The sequence below is a fragment of the Hippichthys cyanospilos genome, chromosome 19, assembly GCF_059441005.1.
Source record: "Hippichthys cyanospilos isolate Australia breed blue-spotted pipefish chromosome 19, RoL_Hcya_1.0, whole genome shotgun sequence".
NCBI lineage: Eukaryota > Metazoa > Chordata > Actinopteri > Syngnathiformes > Syngnathidae > Hippichthys > Hippichthys cyanospilos.
Genome location: NC_142387.1, coordinates 14601176 through 14625126, shown reverse-complemented (window position 1 = coordinate 14625126; position 23951 = coordinate 14601176). Strand labels below are relative to the sequence as shown.

The window sequence follows — 23951 nt, the reverse complement described above, 5'->3', positions numbered from 1 at the left end:
ATCTCACCAGACACGCGAAGCAATAACTTTATATATATATATATATATATATATATATATACACACACAATATGTGCAACTAGTTTACAATGACAAGTTAGCTTGATAAAAACGTCATGCATTTTTAATAATCGAAATAAAATCTGTGAATTCCAACTGAGGTCCAAATGAAGCAACTTGGCGTTTTTTCTTTGGTTCTACAAAGTAGCAAAGAAAACAAGGTGCAACATTTCTTGACAAGATTCAAGAGTTTTATTATCACGTGTCGTATAATTGATCAAATTTAGTCCAATTGAACCGAAGAAAAAGCTAATTAGCGAGACGGTTTTAACCTAAGCATCTAGGCCTCATCATCTGAGAGAAATTCCAATCACTGAATTGAAACATACTTACCAGCGCACTAACCTGAATGGAAAAACTGGAAAAATGCTGACGCTAACCAAAGGGATCGCTGAACGTAATTGCACTTTCATGTCGCGGCGAAGGCCTTGACTCCATCCGCATGGTAACGCACACACGCTGAAATCTGATTGGGCAAGCAAAAGAATCCAGCAGCCAAAAGCACTAGAAGCAACCAGAAAAAAATAACAGAACCACATAACACAACAATGTCACATTTAATGCCCTGGGCTTTATTTGTCTTATTTTAGTGAGAGCTCTGTCACATTTTCTTTTCTCTTTTTTTTTTTAACATCTTTTCAGCCTCCAGGTGGAACAAGTAAACCTCAAGGACACATCTCGCCAGGCAAGCCGGCGTTCAAGACCCCCCCGACCCCCACAAAGCGCACGAGCACTACTAAGTAACGCTGCCTTTGTGCCTGACTCTTCACAGAAGAGAGGACATGAAATTCCCCAAAGGAAGGCACCCAAAAATACTTGTGGTTTTGTTGGCCTCAGAGCCATCTTGGAGATTCCTTTTTTTTTCTCCTCAAAGAAAGAAAGAAAGAAAAAAAAAAGAGGGCATCATCCCCTTGTTTTGCTTTCACCCCTTTTTAAAAACTGGAATGATGACACACTCGCCTCCCTTATCGCACAAACAAACCATGACACTTACAGCTTACAATCGATTTGACCACAAGAAAACAAAATACAAAAATAAATCTTAATACAAAAAAAGTCGGTGGGATAAAAAAAAAAGAACGAAAGAAAAACCGGGGCTTGTTGCAAGAAGGACGACCCCCTTCCAACGCAAAATACAAAAAAGCAGCATCGTCATTATCAAAAAGCCATCGACGGAGGGGATTCAAATGAAAAAACACTCACGCAAAATAACTCCACAAAAGTCACGAAAATAGTGCTTTAAAACGAAGCAGCAAAGGCTTCTGGGAAGAGACTTCCTCCCTGTTTGAATAAGTCAACGCCGCCATTTTTTTTTTCTCCTTCCGGCATCTTTGCGTTGACATTGTAATAACGTCTGCGGCCGGCTAACACGTACAAGAGCACAGGAAGCAAACGAAAAGTACAGTGTACAAATAATAAGGATCTGAATATAAAAAAAAAGTGTAAACACGGCACAATAAATAGAATAAAAGCAGCATCTCGCACCATGCACGTGATAAAACGTCTCTATACAACTCGCGCACGCACGCCGTCTTTTTTTTTTTTCGCTCCCAAGTGCAAAACCTCACAAACGGACAGTTGTGTATTCAAGTGGTATGTACAAAAAGTCCTTACTGTACACGTATGCACAAAGTACACCACACTCGCCTCTTAACGCTAACAAAAAAAAAGAGAAACAAAAACATAACCAAAAAAACACATTTTAGAAAGGATGACCTAGCCATCTGCTCCTCATCCAGGCAGTCCCGCCTCCCCCGCCGCACCTGAAGACCATTGGGCCGCCATTACGTCACTTCCATGGCCACTGTGTTGTCCACGATGCTGTTCAGGGACGACTTGTCCTCCTCGCGCTTCTCCCTGGCGACGGCGCACAAAACACGTCTTACACCCATGGGGGAAAATCAATCAAATGTGTGTGTGTGTGTGTGTGTGTATCGCCGCTCAATTCGACTCCAATTTAAGCGACAAAAACTGAAACTATGAGGCATTTTAGATGATTGGAATTAAAGTAAAAACTACTCAACAATATTATATTACGCAGCCTCACTAGCCTAAAAACAGCATTGAAATTTGTGAAATGTATATTATGCAGAAAAATCCACCATTATGGTTGCTGGCGCCTGAAAACGACATCACAGTTGCCCATTTAACGGCCAATCGGCGTGGCCAACGTGTAGCAAAACGGCCGCCGCCAATGAATGGGCAGATCCTCAAAATCAGGTGACCCTGACCTGTGATGGCCTGTGCTGGCGGCGTCCTCATTATGCGTTATCCGGTCGCTCACCTGGAGTTGATGTCCAAGGGCGGCGTGGCAGAGACTTTGGGCTTCTGCAGGTTGCCGGCGGCAGACAGTTTTAAGGCAGAAGGCGGCACGCCGGCCAGGGCGCGGGGCAGATGGCGGCCGGCCAGGTTGGCGGCCGACGGAACGCTCAGACAGATGTTGTTGGCGATGAGGACCTGAGCGGCGGGGGCGGCGCCGGCCGGGCCGCATCCCAGCAGGCCCAGCGCCGCGTGGTTGCCCGGGGCGGCCGCCAGGGAGACCGGGACGGCGCTGGTGGTGGGCGGGGGGGCGGCCGGGTGGGGGGAGGGCTGCAGAAAGGCGGGGGCGGCCGCCGTGGGCGACGGGTGGCCGGGGTGAAGCGACGTTGCCGTGCTGGACAGATGCAAACCTTTCAAGACGCCTGACCGCAACAAAAGAGGAAGCGCACGCCATCAATCTCAACGCGCTAGTATTCATCTGATAGTGATACCGACACGGTATTGGCAATGGTGGCGCTTCAAAAAAAAAAAAAAAAAAAGGCAAGGTTTTGATCATTGCTAGTGACGTATCAATAATAAACAAACAGGGAACAATATACTGCTTGCAGAGTTGAGTCAAAGGTTCTCCTCTTAGAAGTTAATGTAATGACGTCATGAATTGCTAAGAATAGAAACATTTTTTTAATAATTAACATGGTTAACAATTATAGTGAGTAATTTTCACTATTTAGACTGACCGTAGCTAGTGTTTCTTGTAATGTTCTAAGCCTAACGATCAAAACAGAGCTGCCCAAATCCTTCCGGCCCATTTCCAAAAAAAAACATACATCGGCGTAGAACGATTTGATTTGAAAAAAAGATTCCACAAACCTGCTCCCAGGACGCCGTTGACGCCGCCGGCCAGCACCAGCTCCTCTTTGGACTTGAAGGCCAGCAGCTGGTCGGCGGTGACCAAGGCCGAGGCGGCGAACTGGGCGCTGGCCTGGTCCAACGTCTTGGACACCAGGACCTGAGGGCGCGGACGTTGGAAAAGCGTGAGCGCCACTTGAACTTTCTTTTTAGCGAACGCGTACGCACCTGACTGATGAGCGGGCTGGCCACGCTCAGGGAATTGTTGGCGTGTTGGAGTTGCTGCCGCTGCTGCTCCTTTTCCTTCAGTCGCTGCTGCTGCTGTTGCTGCTGCAGCAGTTGCTCCTTTTTCTGTTGCTGCTGCTGCTGCTGATGTTGGCTCTGCTCCAGCTGTTGCTTCTGCATGACGGCCAGTTGCTCTTGGTGCTGCTGGTACTGCTCCACCGTGAACACTGAAGAGCCGCAAAAGACATGACGGTCAAATAGGGGGAGTCTTTTTCTTTATTTATTTATAAATAAGGCAGAGCAAAAAGTAGGCAGCAAGCGAGGGGCGCACCGAAAAAAATCGTCACCAATGACAGCTTGCATCTGCGCAAAACCTAAATAAAGGCATATGACGATTTGTAAGAGTCACCATAACACAATTTATCATCAAGTTGCCTCATGTTCCAATTCATTTGCTCTTAATTGGAAAACCGAACTGTTCCTGTCCCCGCATGAAGAAACATTCAATTAGATTAGCGGATACCTGCAAAAACTTTGCTAAAACCTCCAGGGGTAATCGTACCCCCAATTGAGAACCACTACTTCAAAAAAATGACTACTCAATCAGGCGAGTCCAGTTCATATGACACTTTACTACTACGTTAAGTAATTGTGCATACGCTAAATAAGCAATATTTTATCGTTTGATTGCCGTGCGCGTTCCCGCTTGAATGCGTGACCTCAGTTCGACAACCTCTAATTTAAAGAGCTCTATGCAGTAAAATGATATAGCGAGCAAAAGATAAAACAGTATTCTCACTGGAGCAGCTGCAAGTAGAACTGAAAGGCTTCCATTGATAGAAGCGGCGCTCTCTAAAGGTGCACTTGCACGGATCCGTGAATGAATAACACAGAAGCCATCTTTGATGGTTTGCCCCGAGGCAAAATGATACATGATTAAGCCCGTTACGACGTGAGATGAACATACGCTAAATACTTTATCGTTAATGTCATGAAATTCCATTAGCGGTAGAAAGATAAGTTGATAAACCAGTGGGGGGCGATTGATAAGAGACAGTTGATTACAGAATAAAACACACTCACTTTTGACGGGGGCAGCTGGACCGGCGCGGTTGTGCGCGAGGGATCCTCCCGACAGGCTCCGACTCAGTCCCGGCACAGCCCGACTAAAATCCCCGAATCCTTTAAGAGACGAGACTCCCGCGCCCAAAGCGTGCTGCGATAGCGTCCGTGGTCGGAAATGCCTCCAGCGGCACGATTTTATGTTCAAAAGAATCCGGCTCAGGTCCACGGACGGCGAAGATGATGCGGCGGAGGAGGAAAGAGGGCCGGAAACGCCGGCGGGATCCGAGGTATTGGTTTCTGAGGTACTGGAGTTGCGGAGCGGAGAGCTCGGAAGCGGCGGCGATGAGAGCGAGTCGGGCTGCCGGTCCGAGTCCACGTACTGACAGACGGCGTCGAGGTCGGCGTGCGCCCGATCCAACAGGAACCTGAAAAGAGCCAAAGTCGCGACGTGAAACGTCCGCCAGGAAACCCGCTCGTCTGGCGAGGTGACGCGAGGGAACGGCGGGAGGTTCCGTTGCGGGCGGCCACGTCGGGCCCGGGATGCGTTCAAAACGTTAGCGAGCAGCTTGATGTTGAGGTGTGCCGAAAGGACGGCGCGCGTGCGGCCGCTTCCGCATGTTTGCACTCAAACACGCACCTCGGCCAACAACCTGCTTTGAATTCAATTTGGAAGGTTTGCTGCATACCATTCATTCACTTCCTCCCTTGATTTGAGCCGTTTCCTTTTTTCTTCCTGGATTGGAATGAATTAAATGGGACATACTAAAATGTCCTTAGGTGTGATTGGGTGCGTGAAAGGTCTTTGTCACTGTGTGCCCTGCATTTGGCTGGAAACCAGTTCAGGGTGTCCCACTACTTGCTGCCCATAGTCAGCTGGGATATGCACCAGAAAGCCTTCCACCCTAGCAGCCCTAAAAAATGGATGAATTCAATGTGTAGGCCTCCTCAGCCTAATTTTGGACCAGCATTGGTTCCCAACCCTCTGACATCATGAAAACAATTGAAGTAACACCTCATTCATATTCGTGCCCCATTTTTTAAGGTTAAATCAATTTAAAAATTATACTAAATAATTGATCGTTTCAGTTGATTCAGGGATTGGCCTGGTACCTTTTTCCCCAACAAACACCAGCGCTCTAATCTTTTTGGTTCACAGAATAAACTGGGTGGATCAAAACACAAATATTTACATATTTAACACATGCATGCCTTTTGTATGTTACACCAATTATCTTATTTTTAAACAGACTGTGAGTTTAGTTTGTGTTTCATGAAGTCCATCCAGGCCCAGTCCTTGTATTGCTCACCTAACCATTGCCTGTCAAAATGGACATCTGCATTCCTTCCTTTTGAATGAACGTCTGCAGAATGACCTCATCATCCAATTTGATGGTGTATATTTATTCAAGCATGCAAGATTATAACCGTACTCCAAAAATAAATAGTTAATGAATAAATAAATATATAACAATAAATAATTTAAATAAATGCATAAATAGCATTTCCATACCTGCCCCCTCGGCCCACGCGGCGTCGCGCCAGGCCGACGCAGCGTCGCGGCGTGTTCAAGGAGGTCAGACAGTAACGGAAGCGCGGGTGACCGAGACCGCCCTCCGTCGGGCTCACCCACGGCCAGTTGCCGCCCCGGCCGGGACTCGACTGCAACGACAACAACAAGAAAAAACAAAAACAAAAAAAACGGCATCAGGGACTCTTCGTCATGGAGCGCCGCACACTAATGGGTCCACGTTAAAAATAGAAGCGGCGGAAGAAAAAAAAAAAGCGAGGGAGAGAGAGCAAAAGCACTCACGGCGTAGTAATGACAGCCGGCCTTTCTCCTGAATGCGTAGCAGCCATCTGGGTCGCTTTCCTCTTCTGCCTCTGAAGAACCTGAATGAATCTGTACAATGGAAAGGGAAAAAAAAAAACAAACAAAAAAAACACTCGAGTAAACAGAGCTCAGCAGGTACAATCTTGATTATCGGTTGGATGTTTTCTTTGTTTGCAAAACAAAGATGATCTGGAGTTTCCCGCAAAGCCAATAAACATCCAAACTCTGGCAACAGATCAAAGGCATCCATAACAATTAGGAACAATTTTGGCAAACCTGCCGCACATTTTCGTAGATGTGGAAAACATGCTCGACAATTGGAATCCTCCTGTTTTTGTAAACGGCTTCAGCGAGCGTCTTTGAAAAAAGTAACAAAAGCGCAACAATTACACAATGCTTATTCTTGACGGTGTAGATACATTTATAATAAAAAGAAAATCCGGCTCCATTTTTTTGGTCCAAATCGCCCAGGCTTAACATTGTACAAATGTGGCCGACCGACAGTCGATTGTTGGCTTTGCGTCGTGAGCAATCTTCAGATCGAGCGCCGCCGGAGGAAAGTCAAATAAAACTGCCAGCGCGATCGGAAGCGTTCCAAGGCACGAGTCGAAAACGGCAACACCCGCAGGGAGCTCAAAACCACGCTCGGTGCGCTAGTTTGGGGTTGACGCTCCAAAGCGCCGGGCTTACCTGTGAGAAGGCTTCATCGTCCGAGCTGGGAAAGTCATACTGATTGAGGTCCTTGGGATTGAACGCCGAGGGCCCCGCGTGATGGACGGCCGAGCGGGCGGGGAGCTTGGGCTTCTTTTCGTATTTCCTTTTGGTTCGCACCACCTCCGTCTTCTCCTGCTGGGGAGGGAGAAAGAGGCAGGATGTTTATCCCAAGATGGAGGCGCCCTCTTGGAGTCGGAGCGCCATTGATATGCAGATGGAAACACGTGCCAGATGCCGTTGCCGCTGAGCCAGATGGCGGGCCCGTTACCCCCCCCCCCCCCCAAAGGATTAGTCGGAGCGTTTTCAGCTGTTAAGACAGCAACGAAGCCAATCAAGCACAAGTGAGGGAAGGGGAGGGGGGCAAGCATGAGCAAAACAAAAGCTAAGAGGTGGGGGGCGGGATTGTTGGTCACGAGCGCTAATTGAGTCATAATGACGACGGGTGACATAGGAGCAAAAGTGTCTAATGAGGCGTCAGCGAGCCAAAGCGGACGCGGTCCAAGTTCCAGATCAAATATTTCGGCTCCGCGGGCAAAAATAACAAGCGGCTGATTATCAGGCTGGCAGGCGGCCATGGACTTTGTGTTTACCTTCTTGTAGTCCTTCATGTCCAAGTGGTCCTGGTGTCGGTATTGGCTGGCGCTGGGAATAATGGGGATGGTGTAGACGGGCTTTATAAGAGCCTGCTGGGCCAGCGCCTCTGCCATCAGCTCGCAGCCAAAGTCCGGCATGGTGTTGCTGTTAAAGCGAACAAAACAACATTGTTCAAACAAAAACGTGCTTTTGCATAAAGTTGAGCAAAACAAAGGCATATAATGTTTTGCCAAGCAGTTACACAGCTCAGCCATACATTGCTTCAAATTCCAGTTCATTTGCTCTCAATTCAAAAATAAAAACTACTGTTGTGCTCACTGCAGTCAAAAAGCATTATACTGGACAGCAGAAGAAACACCATTGAAATGCGGTGTACCCCTTGCAGTGTCTTCAAGTACCCCCATTTAAGAACTGATCCCTCACGGGCCAAGAATTTTTACAGACACGCACAAGTAGAAAATACAAGCGGGAATTCCAGCCCTTTATGAGAATTGCTGAAACATCATCTTCTTGACGGACTGCAGCGCGCCATATAGGACAACGCCATCGGATCACTCGCGAGATCCACTATAGTGAAAGAAAGACACGGCTCCCCGCTTTGCACCTGGGGCTCCCGACGTCAGCGTAACGCGGCGCTGGCCGAGCGCAGAGGAGGTGCGGAGACGAGCGTGCGCGGCGGCGCACGCGGGCGGGAGGGAACAAGCGGAAATTGAAATGTCACTAGAAATCAAAGGCGCTTCAAGGAGAGGGCTCCAATTTGCACTCGGCGCGACAGCTACTTTCGCAGGAAATCATTCCATTTTGGACGCCACGTGGGGGCGGGTAACAAAGGCTCGGGGAAGGGGGCTGCTGCACCAAGGTTACAGGAGAGAAAAAAAAAAGGAACCTTGAAGACTGAGGAGCCAGTGAGGCGTCACTGAGCTCCTTTTCAAGCGACGGATGGAAACGTGCAGGGCCGGCCCACACCTTACCCCAACAACGCCCAATTGTTGCATTCAACCACTCAAACCAAAAATAGAAGACAAAAACAGGAGGAGCAGCGGTGGCTCACCGCTTCTCCACAATCTCCAGCGTGAGGTGCAGCATTTCCCTCTTGCTCTTCTCGCGCTTCTTGATCATCTCCAGGATGGTGACGGCGCGGCTCAGGTCCCGTCGAAGCTTCAGCATCTTCTCGTAGGATGCCTCGTCATTCTTGCGGTTCTGAAAAGAAGGCCGAGGTCTTTCAACTTTGACCCCCGGCGCTCGCTCGCTCGGGGCACCGTTAGGGGGTTTTGCGGCCTTACCTTGCGGGTCTGCATCTTCTCCGTCCGTCTGCGAAAGGCCACGTAGGGGTCGCTGGTGCTGGAGCCGTCCCTCTTCTCCTGCTTGATGGCGGAGACGAAGGGGCCAAACTTGCACGCCTTCCTCTTGCGGCTCCAGTAGTCAAACACCTCCTTGATCAGCTCGTCGTCCTCCTTCAGCAGCAGCTTGGCCTCTTGGAGACTCACAAACTGAAGAATAAGGAAGTAATCGGTAGTCAAGCCCATAATCGGCGCCTCCCTACACAACGTTTCGCGAGCAAAAGGCATCGTGGGTTTCCTTCACCTGCTGCCCGCTGCCTTTCTCCAGGCGGTCGATCATCTCTTCAAACTGCAGTGCCGTGATTTCCATTTTCTTCTTTAGCTTATTCACAAACGTCTCGTCCCCCGAATCCAGGTCGTAGTCCGGCTGCTCCGTATCCAAACCGAAAGCTGCGGCCAGACCAGAGAATTAGAAGCAGATAGGCGATATCGGAATCGAAAGGTGAGACAACCTTGAGCAAATATATCACGGTATTAAAATTAAGATTTTTTTCCCCCCGTTCATCCCAATTATTATGTACCATGTTCAGTACAAATGAAAGAAACCAAATACCTTACACAGTTCCCCGTCGGGGGTACCGTATTTTCCGCACAATAAGGCGCACCGGATTATAAGGCGCACCCTCAATTAATGACATTTGAAAACTTTTTCAATCACTATATAGTAATAATCAAAGCAATAACAATAGTAACACAAATAATAACTCAAAACTCTCAATAGCATAATAACTCAACGTCAACATCACCAACCTTGTTCAACTGTAAACACACAAAATAAACAGGTAAGGCTTACTTTATCAATTCATTCCCCATCTACCAATCCCAAGATCAATATTGATCCATATATAAGGCGCACCTGATTATAAGGCGCACCATCAGCTTTTGAAAAAAATTAAGGCTTTTAGGTGTGCCTTATAGTGCAGAAAATACGGTAAGCTATTTTTAGGACAACGTATTTATACTCAATGCATGCCAAGAAGGTAAAAAAAATAAATAAAAAGTCATTGCCAACTAATTATTTTGAGTTGCCTCGTTGAGTCAACTTTGCATTTACTAAATAGTACAAGCACAACATCACCATTATTCTTAAAACAAGAACATTTATGAATCGTAAAAGATTTCAAGTTCAGCTCATTTTTTCTACTTTACAAAATCACGTCGCGGCCAGATCAAAGACGTTTTCGGGCCAGAAACAGCCCGCGGGCCGCATGTCCGACAGCCCCGGTGCAGCCCGCACCTCAGGTGAGTACAACGAGAGCCGTTGAGTTTCCCCGGCGTCCTCGCGGGGGTGACATATTAGCTCCACATCGAAGCCATTTGCCATCAAGGGCCGCTTGCGTGATTTGTTGACGGCGGGTGCGAAGAGTGACTCACGCTGTATGTGAATAAGCTGCTTTGGCATTTTGAACTCCCCGGGGTAGAGGGACTCGTAGTGCGTGATGTTGCGTTCGGCCTCGGGCACCGGGATGACCATGTTGTCCCGCTTCTCGCCGTAGACCTGCTGCGCCGAGATGGCCCGCTGGAGATGGTGCTCCTGCCGGACCAGCGCAGACGTTAGTTCACGCGCTCGCAAAGCCGGCCGCCGGCGTCGCCGCTTACTCATCAAACGCGCGCGCGGGACGTCTCCGACCGCGCAGCCGAGACTCGATTACGGCGCGCGTCGAAAAACCCATCAACTTAGCGTAAAAATAAATAGGCGAACCGCAGTTTGCTTGTTTCGGAGAAAACGTTCAATAAACTGATTTAATGGTTCTTCTCGCTACAATTTATCTGGGTAAATAACTCACAAAAACCACTCAAGGGCCTCTGAATTGACAGGTAGAGGTCATTATGCAAATTCCTGCAGGGTAAATCTCATAAAACACTGACAAAAGCCATTCCATCAAAAGAATGCGCGCTAAGCGCGGAGCATAAACAGATGTCTAAATTGCAGTCACAACAAACTGAGAAAAAAAAACAAAAAAAAAAACAACCCTGATGAAAATGGTTTCAATTTAAGGTTCTTTCTATGCCAGTACTTGGAAGAGGACACAACAGATGGCCCAAGCGGTTACGGCTTGTTCTCGCAACTATTTAAACAGCGCTCCCACTCGTTTTGACACGTTACAAATGGCCGCGCAAGCCACCTTTTCTTGGCCAGCTTCTCCGATGTGGGTCATACAAAAACGGCGTCACGGAAACGTGCGGAGTGACCGATTCCCAACCATAGGGGTGTGCAAACTTTTTCATTTCAAGGCAACACACGGCCAAAAGGAAGAATACGAGCAATTTCAACTCAGTAGAAACACAAGGACTGCCACTATTTTTTTAAATATCTATTATTCTCTTGAACGTTTGATTGATGAATCAAATAATCTGATCAGACTTCTTTTATCAGAGTGACAAAACAATTTTACACACCGATGAATGCTATTTAAATATTAGGTTACAAATAAGAAACAATTGGGTTTATAAACTTATTTAAACAAAAACCTGCCATTAAAACATTATTCCTGCTCACGTGACTGACAGGTGATGCTAGCTGCCATACGACAGGTTGGGTTGAGAGAAGAGGAAATATAAATAGCTTACTGAATTATAATTAACTTAAAAATCTTCTGTTTTTGAGATATCCTTAAGTAATCCAATAATTATGTCCTAAGGACATTGATATAGATGCTACTTTTTCAACACATCTCAACCCCCCCCAGATTGAAGACCCCCCCCCCCCCCCTTTTCATTTGAGAAGCACGGGCCTAAGCCAATTATCATAAAGCTGCCAGCATGGAAAACACAAAAGCAGAGTGTGCGAACAAAATGTTCCGCGAATGCGTGCTCGCTTTATTTTATGTCAGGGTCACGGCGCCGCATAAAGCCAGTCCAAGGTCCAAGAAAGAAAGAAGGGGGGGGGGTCTTCGCACTGCACATTCTTCCAATGAAACGCTAAGTAAAAGAAAATGCCTTTCAATAACGAGGAAGGGAGTGTTGCCCAAGCAACCAAAGAGCGGCCTCCAGCAGGCGTTTTCAGCAAAGTCCTTTACGATTGCGGCGAGGCCCTAAGTGCATCCGAGCGCCAAGGCCGACTTTCGCCTCGTGCGGAGCAAACTTTCAAACGGCGTCCCGTTCGGCTGAATATACGCTCAAAAGAACGTGTGGTAAACATGCTAACGGCATGCGATCCAATGAATAAACACAGGTGCGCTAGCGGGGTCGGTGCATGTTCCTGCGGCCGCGTTCCACTGACCCCGCGCAGGATGTAGGTCATGGAGCTAAGCCGCGCCGCCTGGAGTAAAACGCTCCTCTTTATCTCTTTTGTCACTCCGTTATGTAATGCCTGCTGGAGGTGGTGGGAAGGGGGGGGATTTCTGCTGACTTGGCGGGCCCCGTCTGTGTTTTCCTGACGTTTGTGTCTGCCGCTCGGCATCGCAGATGGGCTCTCCCGCTGATGAGCTCGGGGACCAGAGTGCGTCGAGAACGGAGGGGGAAGGGGGGGGGGACTTGGGTGGGGGGGGGAAATGGGAGCTGATTTCAATGAATAAATATGAAGTAGTGCATAGACAGCAAATAAGCTCAAAGTTGATCATTTGTAAACATGGAGCAGATGGAAGACTTGGCCCCAAAAGGGATCACAGCTACAGATGGTGTCATAGCTCTCGTAGTGCGATGCAGATCGATCCAGGAATAATTGATAGAATAATTTGCATTTATTTATTTTAGTTGAGGGGTGGGGCAAACTTTTTTGACTGGAGAGGGTTCTTAAATTTAACAAGGGCAGACGGATGGAGCGTTTGATATCTGATTGTTCCGCGATCCTTCGGCATCTTGTCATCATTCTCTTCTCGAATGATCATTTCTTCAGGTTTGGCAGGCCCGATTCAAATGCTTAACGGACTGTAGTTTTGCCAGCCTCTCTATACTTACTATAATCTATTTTGCGGTATTGTTTAATATCACTTTGTAGCAAATTGATTTATACATATTGTAAATTTCAGTTGTAGGCATACCTCAGTGTAGTCTTACTTTTATTTAAATCTCCATTTGTGGCTATCCACATTGTTCATGATGAAAGTAAATTTTGTCCACTGTAGTGGACTACTGTTTTTTGTCGATAACTTTTTACTGAATGAACCAACCCTACTTAGCTCGTGTCCTCAAAAGAGGACATCCTAGCCTATTCAATGTCTTGTAGTAGGAAACAATTTACTGTCCTGCTGAGACAAAATGGACACAATGCACACAAAAAGTAGCCAGGGTCTCAGGAGGATTCATGAGGCATTTTATTTTTATATTTAAATTTTGTTTTTCTTGACCTTAATTTGGCTAGAATGCTATTTAATTAATACACAAACTTTGGGATAAACTAATTAAGCGTAATGTTTTTTTAAACGTCCTGTACATGCAACCTGGGGGGAAGGGGGGGGCACCATAATGTGCAAAATAATTCTACTGAGGTTAATATTAAAAAAATGCCATGAAAATTCTATTTATTAATGATGCAGGCCCGTTCGAGTTAGCTACAATGTTAACAGCTAGCAAGCGAAAGCGTGCCGTCGTCCACGTGCACAGATTCAAAGAAATACGGAGGCGCCGGAAGAAAGGTTCCCCGAGCCGGCGCCTCCGGGAGCTGTCAGCCTCTCGGGGGACGGCTGTCAAAAAGCCGGCGGAGGCTCAGCGTCTCCCCCTGGCCTTGGCGCGCGGAAAGTACAGCGCGGCCTAGCGAAGCGCCCGCCCTCCCGCCCGGAGAAAGTCAACAAAATGGTGGAGCAGCTGCACGTCACGTGACTTCTTTGTGCGCTTCCCCCGCATTTTACCGCGGACCGAACCCCCGCGACGCGGCCGACCGGCGGCGCGCCGGCGGCCCGGATCCCGCCGCGACGACGCCCCGCGTCGAGGGCGGCGAAGCGGCCGGGATTCCGTCGTCGCGCGGCTCTGCGAGCGCAGACGCGGTGGCCATTTTGAACGAGCCTGCGCAGGCAGGCAGCGTAGAGGGCTGAGAGGGTGATGCCGCCAGGTGGGGGGGAGCGAGAGAGGGTTGAAAAATAAAATACAATAAAATCGCGTCCGCCGGGCCGACTAAAAGCCAAACATACCGATTCCTCCTCCTTCTCCATCCCGGTGGGCATCTGCGGCACCGCCCGGTTGATCGAAGCATACTCGTGCAGGTCCGGTAAATCCTCGCAGCGGAAGACGGGCAGGGGCTTACTAGCATCCAGCGCCCGCGCCCGAAACGACAATTTGCTCATTTTGTCAAAACGCTCGTCGGAAGCAGCTGCGGCATAAATGTGGTCTAGGCGCGAGGGATTCCGCTCGGGGTTCTCATGGACGGTCTCGCGGGGCGAGCGGCTCTCGTTCGGGGCCGCGGCCGGGCTCGGGGTGCGTAGCGGCGGCGAGCAGAGCCGGGCGGGCCCGCGTCTCGGTGGCTCCGTGTCGGTGTCGCTCGGCGTGGCGCTCCGCTCTCCCTCCCCGGTTCAATGCGCCATGGCCAACATGGCGGACATTAGCGAGCGACTCGTGTAGCGCTCGCTCGGCTGCCTGCGCGCGGCCCAACCCCCTCCATCCGACCAACAGCCATTCCCACGCAGCTTGGCACGCCTGCGCGCTCCGCACATTCGCCGCACCGGCCGGCCGCGGGCTCCGCCGGGAGGAGGAGGAGGAGCGGCGGGGAGGGGGGCGACCGACGCTCGGACCAACTTTCATAATACGATCATGCTTTCAGATTGAATTCAAAAAATAAGTTTCGCTAGGAAAGTGCAAACGTTTTGCCCATTCTCCTCGGTGACTAGAAATACCAGAAAATCAGCTATACAAATCGTATAAGAATACTTACAACGGTTCCATTTTCTACCTTAAATAAATTATATATATATATATATATATATATATATATATATAGAATCAACTTCCAACAAATGCTAAAATTATCTTTGTATACATGTTATTATAGCGGACATTTTCAAACTTTTTCCTTTGAGGGCCGCATACATAATACCATAATTCCCAAAATATAAGATACACCATTAATTTTGGAGTCTGGTATTTTCTACGTTACCGTGTACAGGACGCATCAATACTTTGGCAACAATGTCTGAACTAAAGCAAAACAGAAAATCATCTTCCTTAATTCTTCATATTATCTGTGTTTATATCCTTAAGTTAAACATTTGAAGTATGTTTCAGATTTCCCATATTGTGAGCAGTCAGTGAATACCTCGCCTTAAAACTTTATATTAATGGCTACTTTCTGTTCTCGGGATTTCTAATACGGATCGCGGATCCGACACCAGTTAATTTAGACTTGATTCAAGTGAAGAGTTGCTGATACCAGTTGGAGTTTTGATCGCAGAACAATGACAGATCATTTAAAAAAAAAAAGCCCTGTTTTCCTTAGAATTTCGTGAAATTAAAAGCTACCTTCTGATACCAAGCACTGATACCAGAAGTACTTATGATCAACAATATTACTTTCAACAAAACGATAACAGATAATGATAGAGAAATCCATATTTTCCTTAAAACTTTATGAAATGAACGGCTACTTTCTGTTCTTGGATTTTCTAGGAGTGATCGCCAAGCCAATACCAGTGATTTTAGTAGATACCAGTTGTACTTTTGATCCCATAAACCCAAAAAACAATGCCAGATCATGTTAAAGAAATCCATATGAAATTAACAGCTACTTTCTGTTCTCGGAATTTCTAGTCGGGATCGTGATTTTAGATTTGATTCAACTTAGTAGTCGCTGATACCAAGTACTGATACTAGTAGTGCTTTTGATGACATTTCCTCCATTATTGACAGATCTTTTGACAGAAAGTCCTATTTTCCTTAAAATTTCATGAAATTAACGGCTACTTACTGGTCTTGGAATTTTTAATAGGACTCGCAGAGCCTATATCAGTGATTTATTTTAGTAGTCGCTTATATAAAGTACTGATATCAGTTGTACTTTTGAGAAACAACATTTCTTCCCCAAAACAATAACAGATTATTCCAAAGAAAGCCCTATTTTCCTTTCAATGCCATTAAAATTAATAGCTTTTGCTATTACTGTAATTTCCAATAAACAGAGGAAGTGTGGAATAATGCAACAAAAAATATAATTTAAAATCAGATTATTTGTGTTTATACCTGTGAAAAACGAGAAATTACAAAGCGTTATGTAATAGGTGTTTTCTTTCGCAACCAAAGGCCTAAAACATGAACTTTACAACATTCGTTTTTTGCGCAACTGTTTAAAAATGCACATATTTATACGCGTAAAAGCAAAGCGGAAAGGAAAGCAAAAGACAATAAACGCAAAGAGATTTTGGGGGACTCACTTGTCGGTCACAGCTGTTTGCACAAGGCTAACGTTAGCCTAGCATAGCCTAGCCGCATGGTCCTGCGCCATTAGCAGCACTTTTACAACTCGAGACCAACTCGTCCTCGAACCGCAGGCGTCCCATCTGGATTTTCCAACGTGAAGCGACGGCGGCGTGCCAAGGTTCCGACTCCCGGAGCAAAATCTCCGGACTGGAGGAGGAGGATGACAGCTCTTCTTGTGCTTGACATTCGGCTAGCCAAAATGCTAACAGTGGTTTGCATCCCTGCAGGTTGCTTCGGAAAGAGAAAACAAATCCTTGTAATTTTTTTTTTCTATAAAAAGTGTCCTGTTGCAAGGAGCTGGGAGGCAGCCTTGGGTGTCAGGGAAGGATTCAGCGAAAAAGAGGAGAATATCGCCCGCAAAGGCACAAACTTCCACGGCGTACTTCGACAAACATCCACAAACAAACTGACCAGGAGGAACCACTTAGCAGGCGATGTGTGATTGGCAGCTCAGGCACCCAATCACCAGAGGGCAGCGCGAACAGGCCGCAATTCATTGGTTGGTTCACTTTCCGTACTCACTCACGTTCTGAACAATAATAAAAACAATAATAATAATAATACATAATGATAATACGATACAAAAAATAAAGATGAATTTTTCATGATTATTCGCAATTAATCGCATCTTTCATCTGCTATTTTCTACAAAGCTTATTACAGATATTTACTTGAAGGGTTTTTTTTGTTTTCCTTCATGATACATTTAATGCGCAACATTTTAAAGTAAAATTACGTGAAAGTCTATTTTTGTCTTCTATCGTGATTAGCTGTAAAGTTAGCAGAGTTCGGTTGCCACAGGAAGTAAATAAAGCTGAGTTAACGAGTTCTTTTTTTCAAGGCTCTAAAAAAATGCATGCAAATACATATACACACACAAAAACAATATATATATATATATATATATATATATATATATATATATATATATATATATATATATATATATATATATATATATATATATATATATATATATAAATAAATTTATAATCATTAGAGCAAAGTAAGCGCGAAGCTCCTATTGATACTTCACAAAGGAACTTATACTGACCCCCAGTGGCTAAAAGGTGAATTCTCATCAAAACAGAAAAAAAACTGAGCTAGAAGCCAAAAGAACGTTCAAAGAAAAAGTCTCCAAACTAATGGCACAGTATAAAAAAAGAGTAACATTATACAGATAGCAGAACAATTATCAATAGACACTATCATGACATAGCCTAGTTGTTGTATTAATCATCTACATTCTCATTAGAGGTTGTAATTAATTTTGCTCAGCACAATTCCCTCTGCAAGGTCACCAAAAGTCATTTCCAACAGAGGGAGGGAAAAACAATCCCTTGTGATTTCAACTTAATGTTATTCAAAATGTTTTTTTGTGCTTACTTAGCACCGGCTGCTTTCTCCATTATCATATATAATATATGAGCAAGTGTGCGTGTGGCGTCGCCACATTAAAAATGCTTTTGCAAAACTGCATTTGAACTGAATATTTACATGAATTCCCATGTGGACCATCAAAAAGTTTGTTGATTGTGCGCGGTTGGCAAAAGTACTCATTTCTTGCGAGTAAAACACAAAATATGTACGGTATGATTGTGAATTCAAATGCAGCGATTTAATACCTGCATAAGAATAAAAGCGCAAATACATGAATAAAATACGGACGTTCCTGCAGTTCCTGGTATAACTAAACAGAAAACACATAGCTTCGCTTTACAATTCGCTAGCTTAATGCTAACGATAAATAGAAATTCTTTTGCAGTGCGATAACCGCCAACATGTAGAAAATTACAGTAGCAGTAAATACAGTATGCTTGTTTGTTTAAACTTTGGAACTACATTTGAAGTCTCGACCCTGCAACAACATGCATGTAGAATCTGGAAGAATTTGTCCAAAAAAAGAACACAATAGGGTTTATTACATGTGCGGGAACCGAGCAAAAAACACATGCAATAAATAAATATCAAATAAACAAACAAAAAAAATGCATCACTTTCAGATGTGTCCACTAGGGGGTAGTGGAGAGCCACGTAATGGTCAAGCCTCCATGAGCTTCCATTAGAATTACAATGCACACTGCAGCATGACTCTTCCCTCACGAGGAAAAAAAAAAATCAGCATTCATGCCATGAAAAAAAAAAAAAAAGAGAGAAGTTACACTACCCTGGCGTAATTAGCCTGCGAGAAGTTAATCAAGGGGAGCTCGGCTGGAGCAAAGTGCGAGCGCTCTTAGCATGCGGGGAAAGCGAGGAGGGTCCAACACCGAGATCAAAAGTGGAACAGTCAGACATGCGCAGCCATTTGCCCCCCCGCCAGTGCGGGCCCGGAACGCCGGGCCCTTGCGATTCGCCGCGGGGATCCCCTTTGAAAATCCCATCTGATTTGTGCATTCCGCGCCTGTCTCGCAACTCCGGCGCCTGTCACCGATCTTTCCTCTCGGGGCGGATTTGTTTGGGACTCGCCCCGCTGCCGAAGCGGGCGGGATCCCGGGGATGCTGTTGCCATGGCAACGGCAGCCTCACGCCCGACAACAACGAGCGCGCCGGGAGCCCAGTCGGCAATCCGGAAAGCGAGAAAATCCATTCCTCCCGCTTGTCCATATCAATAACCTTTCGCGGGCGCATGGATTATCATTCCAATTGGCCAACCTTGATTGAGTTAAGGAACATACTTGAAAAACCATAAGGCGCGCTCGCCGCCAAACCATGACATCACATGATGAATTCGGGATCGATGGAGCGCTCCTCAAAGGACTGCGTCTGATTTTAACAGGTTCCTGCAGCTATCAGAAAATTAAATTTACTGCTATTAAACACTGTTTTATACAAAACGTAAGACGGGGTTTATTGCCTACACGTTATTTTCTAATTAAGAGCAAAGTAACTGGAACCTGACACAATTTGCAGCTTAAAGCCAGTTTTTGTGCAATATATATATATATATATATATATATATATATATATATATATATATATATATATATATATATATATATATATATATATATATATATATATATATATGCGTGTGTGCGTGTATAAAAGTCTCTGCTGCTTCCCTCATACGCACACAAATGTATCCTGCAGCACCTCCTGCTGAGTAAATTAGGCCTGGTGGTTAAATTGTTGCCATTGAGACACTTCACCTTGGCAGCGGCGTTTCCATGGCGACCTGTCGGACGGAGCCCGGCCACGTCGCCTGCGACACTGGCCGCCAACCAGACATGGACCTCCGGTCTCGGGGTCTGAGGAAGCAAAACCATCTCAACAGATTGCAGATAACATTTACCCTAACCTCAATCACACATACGCAAACACGAAATAACGAAATAAATAAAGGGCCAAAGAGTTTTTTTTCAGAGTATTCGAAATCCTAGAGCAGCATTAGAGGCAATGTGAGGGAATATTCCTAGCGGTGCCATTTAGCACTTACAAGACTGCAAATTGCTTCCTCCTCTTGGTGGGCATCCCGCCGCTCCTCGCCACAAGCACAAGAGGTCAACGGGACCATTAAGCCGTTGGGACCTGCGGGACCTTTGTCTCAAGGACACTCATCGGCAGGCTGTTGGGGGAAAAAAAAAAAAAAAAAGACACGCATGCTGCCAATATACACCCTGGGGGGACAATTTATTAGGTACGGCAGTAGTCCAGATGAGAACCACGCTTCTCAAAAGGATTTGAAATACATTTTCTGTCTTAGCTTTTCTCATCCCAAGCCTTTCAATGCCGCATGTAGGAATGGTTTATTTTCAAATTAAGAGCTGATGAATTGGAACATGAAGAAACCTATTGCTAAAGTGTGTTAGAGTGACTCCTAAATCCTGGGATTTCATGTCCGGAGTTTTAAAAACGTGAAAATGCTTCCTTTCTTCTTTGAGAAGAAATGTGAAGGAAGGTAGAAAAAAAGAGACACTTTTCTCTCCTTTACATTCCTTCCTTGCGTTTTTCTTTTCTTTTCCCTCCTCGCTTCCTACACTTTTGTAACAATTGGGGGGAAAAAAAAAAACAAAAAAAAAAACCTTTTTGTTCCTGTTCATGCCAGGGACGATATTTTTAATTTTTTTTTGACAGTCAGGACATTTAATCCCAATGAATGTGTTCTTAAAGACCAACATTATGTTTGAAAAATACTCATAGATCTGGTTATCATGAAAATATATTGCATGGGGGGGAGGCGGCCATATTTGTTATCCATAAGGACGGTGGTGAATGCAGCACCTGCAGCACCTCCTGCTGGCCGTCATGAAAAACGCTCTAAATCTTACACACTATCCCTTTAAGTATCGATTTATTACTGTAAATATCTGGGATTAAATGACAGGACTCTTAAGAAACGTGAAAATCCGTCCCTGGCATCGAATGGGTCAATTAGATTTGCCGAGAAACCAGAATGTTAGATTAGAATGTTAAATCTTATGAATATGTTTTTCTTTTCTGCACTGCTGTCAATTTTAGGAAAGTATTCATACTTATTAAAAATAAATAAAATAATTAAATAATTATAAATAAAAACAAAAACATGTATTTATTATTATTGAAATAATTATTTTTATTTTTGAATGTATAACAAATAAATATTTAATATAGAATATAGAAATACACATAAATATAGCATAATTATATCAATTAATAATCAATAGAAAATATTAAACAAAAAACAATTCATAAATAAGCTCATTACTTTTTTTTTGCAGGTCATTTGCATGAATCCTGATCGCGTAAAGCAGAGGTCCCAAAACTACGGCCCGCGGGCCAGATACGGCCCGCCTCCACGTTCTTTCCGGCCCCTTGAACAATACCAGAAGATGCATTATGATTTTTTTTTTTTTTTAATTTAGCTACATGATCAGGGCTTACACCTGCATGAATCTATTATGAATATATAATAGATAAGGTTACTTTCCCGATTAAAGCATAAACAAATATAATCATAATGAAATTCATTGAGATAAAAAAAAATCCTGGTTTTTTAAATTTTATCTTCCTGGAAAAATAAATAAAATAAATAAAAATATTACATTTAGGCACCTCCGCAGTCATCTCCCGTTTTGTTCCAAACCGACCCCGGCCCCATCAGAGGAGGGAAAAGTTATTTGGCCCTTCTGAGAAAAAAGTTTGGGGACGAGAAAAACGGACATCATTTTTCAAACATTTGTTTGAAATAATTAAAAACACGATAAAAAGCAACCAAGCAAGAAATACACTTGTCCACGTCAACATGTATTTTTCCAATATACCGCAAAAATCTGAACGGCGGTCCGCAGACGGCCCCCGCACTGTAGGTTGAACACCCCCGATAGAAAAAATTGCGCATGCACGTCAAGCCCGGAGGACTTTGAACAAACGACAGGAGGAAATTTTTTGAGCGCTGACAAGCGGCGGGAAGCGGCCAACGGGCTCAATGACAACACCTGCCAGGAAAGAATAATGACACGCTTGACTCCCGTCGCATCCTCCGACAGAAAAGGATCGAAGCAAACGCCTCTGCGGCGAAACAAGACAGGAAAAAAAACAAAAAAACAAAACCGGAAGGCTCCAAACGAGGGCCGCTCTTTCCATCCGCGATCATTAAATGGAGAGGATTTGTAATTGCTGCCTGAGGTGGATCATCTCGCAAATGTTTGATCTAGCCGCGCGGGTGGAAGAAGAGCCACTTAACTTACCTTAGCAGCCTCACACCAAGCGCGGAGGTAAACATCGAGGCGGGCGGAGGAGCCACTTGCACCATCCGGACGCCAAGAGTCCTCCTGGGGACACAAACTAAGAGTTGTTATGTCAAAAGTCATGTGTAAAGTCGTGATGGATAAACGAAGCTTCGTGAAGCCCCTGTGATCGTTTTTAACTCCTCTAGATGAAACTCTGGGTTTTAAGTTGGAGTACAAATTGAATACGGTTTACCATGCGCCGGCCGCAATCTTTAAACAAAGAGCCCGATCTAGATGAGTTGAGAAATATCACGAGTGTGTCGTGAAGCTTCATGAAGCCCTTGTGATGTTTTTTAATTCCTCTTGATGATTCCACTGTGTTTTTAAACATGCAATAGCAATTAAATAAGTTTCCTTTTCACTAACACTCATCTTTAAACCAAGCACCATCCGAAGGAGTCCAAAAATATCACAAGGGCTTCATGAAGCTTCGTGAAGCCCCTGTGATCGTTTTTAACTCTTCTAGATGAAACTCTGGGTTTTAAGTTGGAGTAGAAATTGAATACGGTTTACCATGCGCCGGCCGCAATCTTTAAACAAAGAGCCCGATCTAGATGAGTTGAGAAATATCACGAGTGTGTCGTGAAGCTTCATGAAGCCCTTGTGATGTTTTTTAATTCCTCTTGATGATTCCACTGTGTTTTTAAACATGCAATAGCAATTAAATAAGTTTCCTTTTCACTAACACTCATCTTTAAACCAAGCACCATCCGAAGGAGTCCAAAAATATCACAAGGGCTTCATGAAGCTTCATGAAGCAGTTGATGACACCCCAGGTTTAAGGATGCAACAAAACATTAATGCATTTTACATTGCGCTAGCCTTAAATTAATTAATTAAATACATTTACTGCCGACCTAAAGTTACCCAACAGGCATTGATTGTAAAAAGCAGTTTTGAGTCGAAAAATAAAAGCGGTTTTATGGAAATAATGGAGTAAGCGGCTTGCAAACATAAACGGCGCTCCGTACCGATTCTCTGGAGAAAAAGATGACTTTCAAAGGCCACCCAATTAGTCGCCAAGAATAAAGCAGAATAAATAATTGCGTGTTGGTATGATAAACGCTTATCTTTAGCGGTGCTTCATTTTAATGATGTTAAAGATTGGTTTTTGGGAGTGAAAACATTTGAGACAAATGCCTTAACTCATTCAATGCCATCTATGTGGCGGCGTTTGAACAAAAACGGTGCAGCAACACACATAGAAGGAAAGGTATTCAATAAATAATATAATGTTAATATAATATCTTCCTGAGTCGCAGTCATTAAAGTGAAACTTGACGAAAAAAAAAATTCTATTTTCTTCTTTGATTCAGGAAATGTGAAGGCCCGTTTTGGAGGTTCCGACCCTGCGGGGCCACTGGTGGCGGCGCACAACAGTGCCTGACTCACAAGAGAGGACGCTCTCAAAAAGATAATGGCGGCCCCAGAAATGGAATAATCATCATCAAAAGGAAAAGCAAACGGGGGGGGAAAAAAAAGCGCTTTCTGCGATTGCCTTCGACTCTATTTCGTCGTCTTTTATCAGGCGCTAGGCGGAATTTTGTTGTGCTGACTGAATAGCGGAAAAAAAAAAGAAAAAAAAAAGAATAGGGCTTGTCCAATATCGCGCTAGAAAGCGGCGCCATCGAGCGCAAACAACAACAAAAAAGTATTGTGCACAATAGCAGCAAGACTGACGTTTGTTTAAATAAAAAAAAATATCTTGGGTTGCTTGACCGCAGGGAATATTGATCCCAGTTCAACCAAAAAGGGAAGATGATGAAGATGATGATCCATTTTCATCAAATCTGCCATAATTCCTACTGCAGGGACAGATGTGTCCTCAAGCAAGCTACCAAACACAGTTAAGCGTCACAGTTTTCAAATTAAGAGCAAATTAATTGAAACAGGATTTAATGCATTGCAAAATCGTTTTCAGTGACACCTTTGTTTTTTTTGGGTGTATTTTTTTTTCATAAA

General features: G+C 44.9%; 2 protein-coding genes across 6 annotated transcripts in view; both read right to left on the bottom strand.

Moving 5' to 3' along the window:
- Window positions 1-611: 611 nt before the first annotated feature.
- LOC148408049 (enhancer of polycomb homolog 1-like) lies at window positions 612-16734 on the bottom strand. Of its 3 annotated transcripts, none has more exons than XM_088402282.1 (14): window positions 16236-16734; window positions 10312-10471; window positions 9182-9327; window positions 8881-9087; window positions 8649-8797; window positions 7594-7741; window positions 6980-7138; window positions 6269-6358; window positions 5969-6117; window positions 4477-4883; window positions 3397-3620; window positions 3190-3328; window positions 2345-2741; window positions 612-1917 (listed from the first exon to the last, which is right to left on the bottom strand). In XM_088402282.1, the coding sequence occupies exons 2-14, from the start codon at window positions 10409-10411 to the stop codon at window positions 1845-1847; spliced, it is 2388 nt and encodes a 795-aa protein (XP_088258408.1). In that variant the 5' UTR covers window positions 10412-10471; window positions 16236-16734; the 3' UTR covers window positions 612-1844. The 3 variants fall into 3 exon arrangements, with proteins under 3 accessions (XP_088258408.1, XP_088258407.1, XP_088258406.1); XM_088402281.1 differs by lacking the exon at window positions 16236-16734 and adding an exon at window positions 14007-14566 and having other exon boundaries at window positions 6980-7135; XM_088402280.1 differs by lacking the exon at window positions 16236-16734 and adding an exon at window positions 14007-14565.
- A 26-nt stretch (window positions 16735-16760) lies between these two features.
- Window positions 16761-23951, bottom strand: part of LOC148408048 (serine/threonine-protein kinase H1 homolog) — a 75271-nt gene continuing 68080 nt past the window's right edge. For all 3 annotated transcript variants that reach the window (XR_015863675.1, XR_015863676.1, XR_015863674.1), the window contains 4 exons: window positions 21948-22031; window positions 19718-19846; window positions 19431-19529; window positions 16761-16810 (listed from right to left, as the gene is read on the bottom strand). The gene's annotated coding sequence lies outside the window, so the exon portion shown is untranslated. The remainder of the gene's footprint in view (window positions 16811-19430; window positions 19530-19717; window positions 19847-21947; window positions 22032-23951) is intronic.

What these genes read in the sequence shown, in the direction of transcription:
- LOC148408049 (XM_088402280.1), bottom strand. Translation starts at nt 14,159, where the DNA reads ATGAGCAAATTGTCGTTTCGGGCGCGGGCGCTGGATGCTAGTAAGCCC. An exon ending in TGGAGAAGGAGGAGGAATCG is followed by an intron (nt 10,472 to 14,006) that starts GTATGTTTGGCT and finishes CTGGTCCGGCAG; the next exon opens with GAGCACCATCTCCAGCGGGC. An exon ending in AGAAGATGCAGACCCGCAAG is followed by an intron (nt 8,798 to 8,880) that starts GTAAGGCCGCAA and finishes CCTTCTTTTCAG; the next exon opens with AACCGCAAGAATGACGAGGC.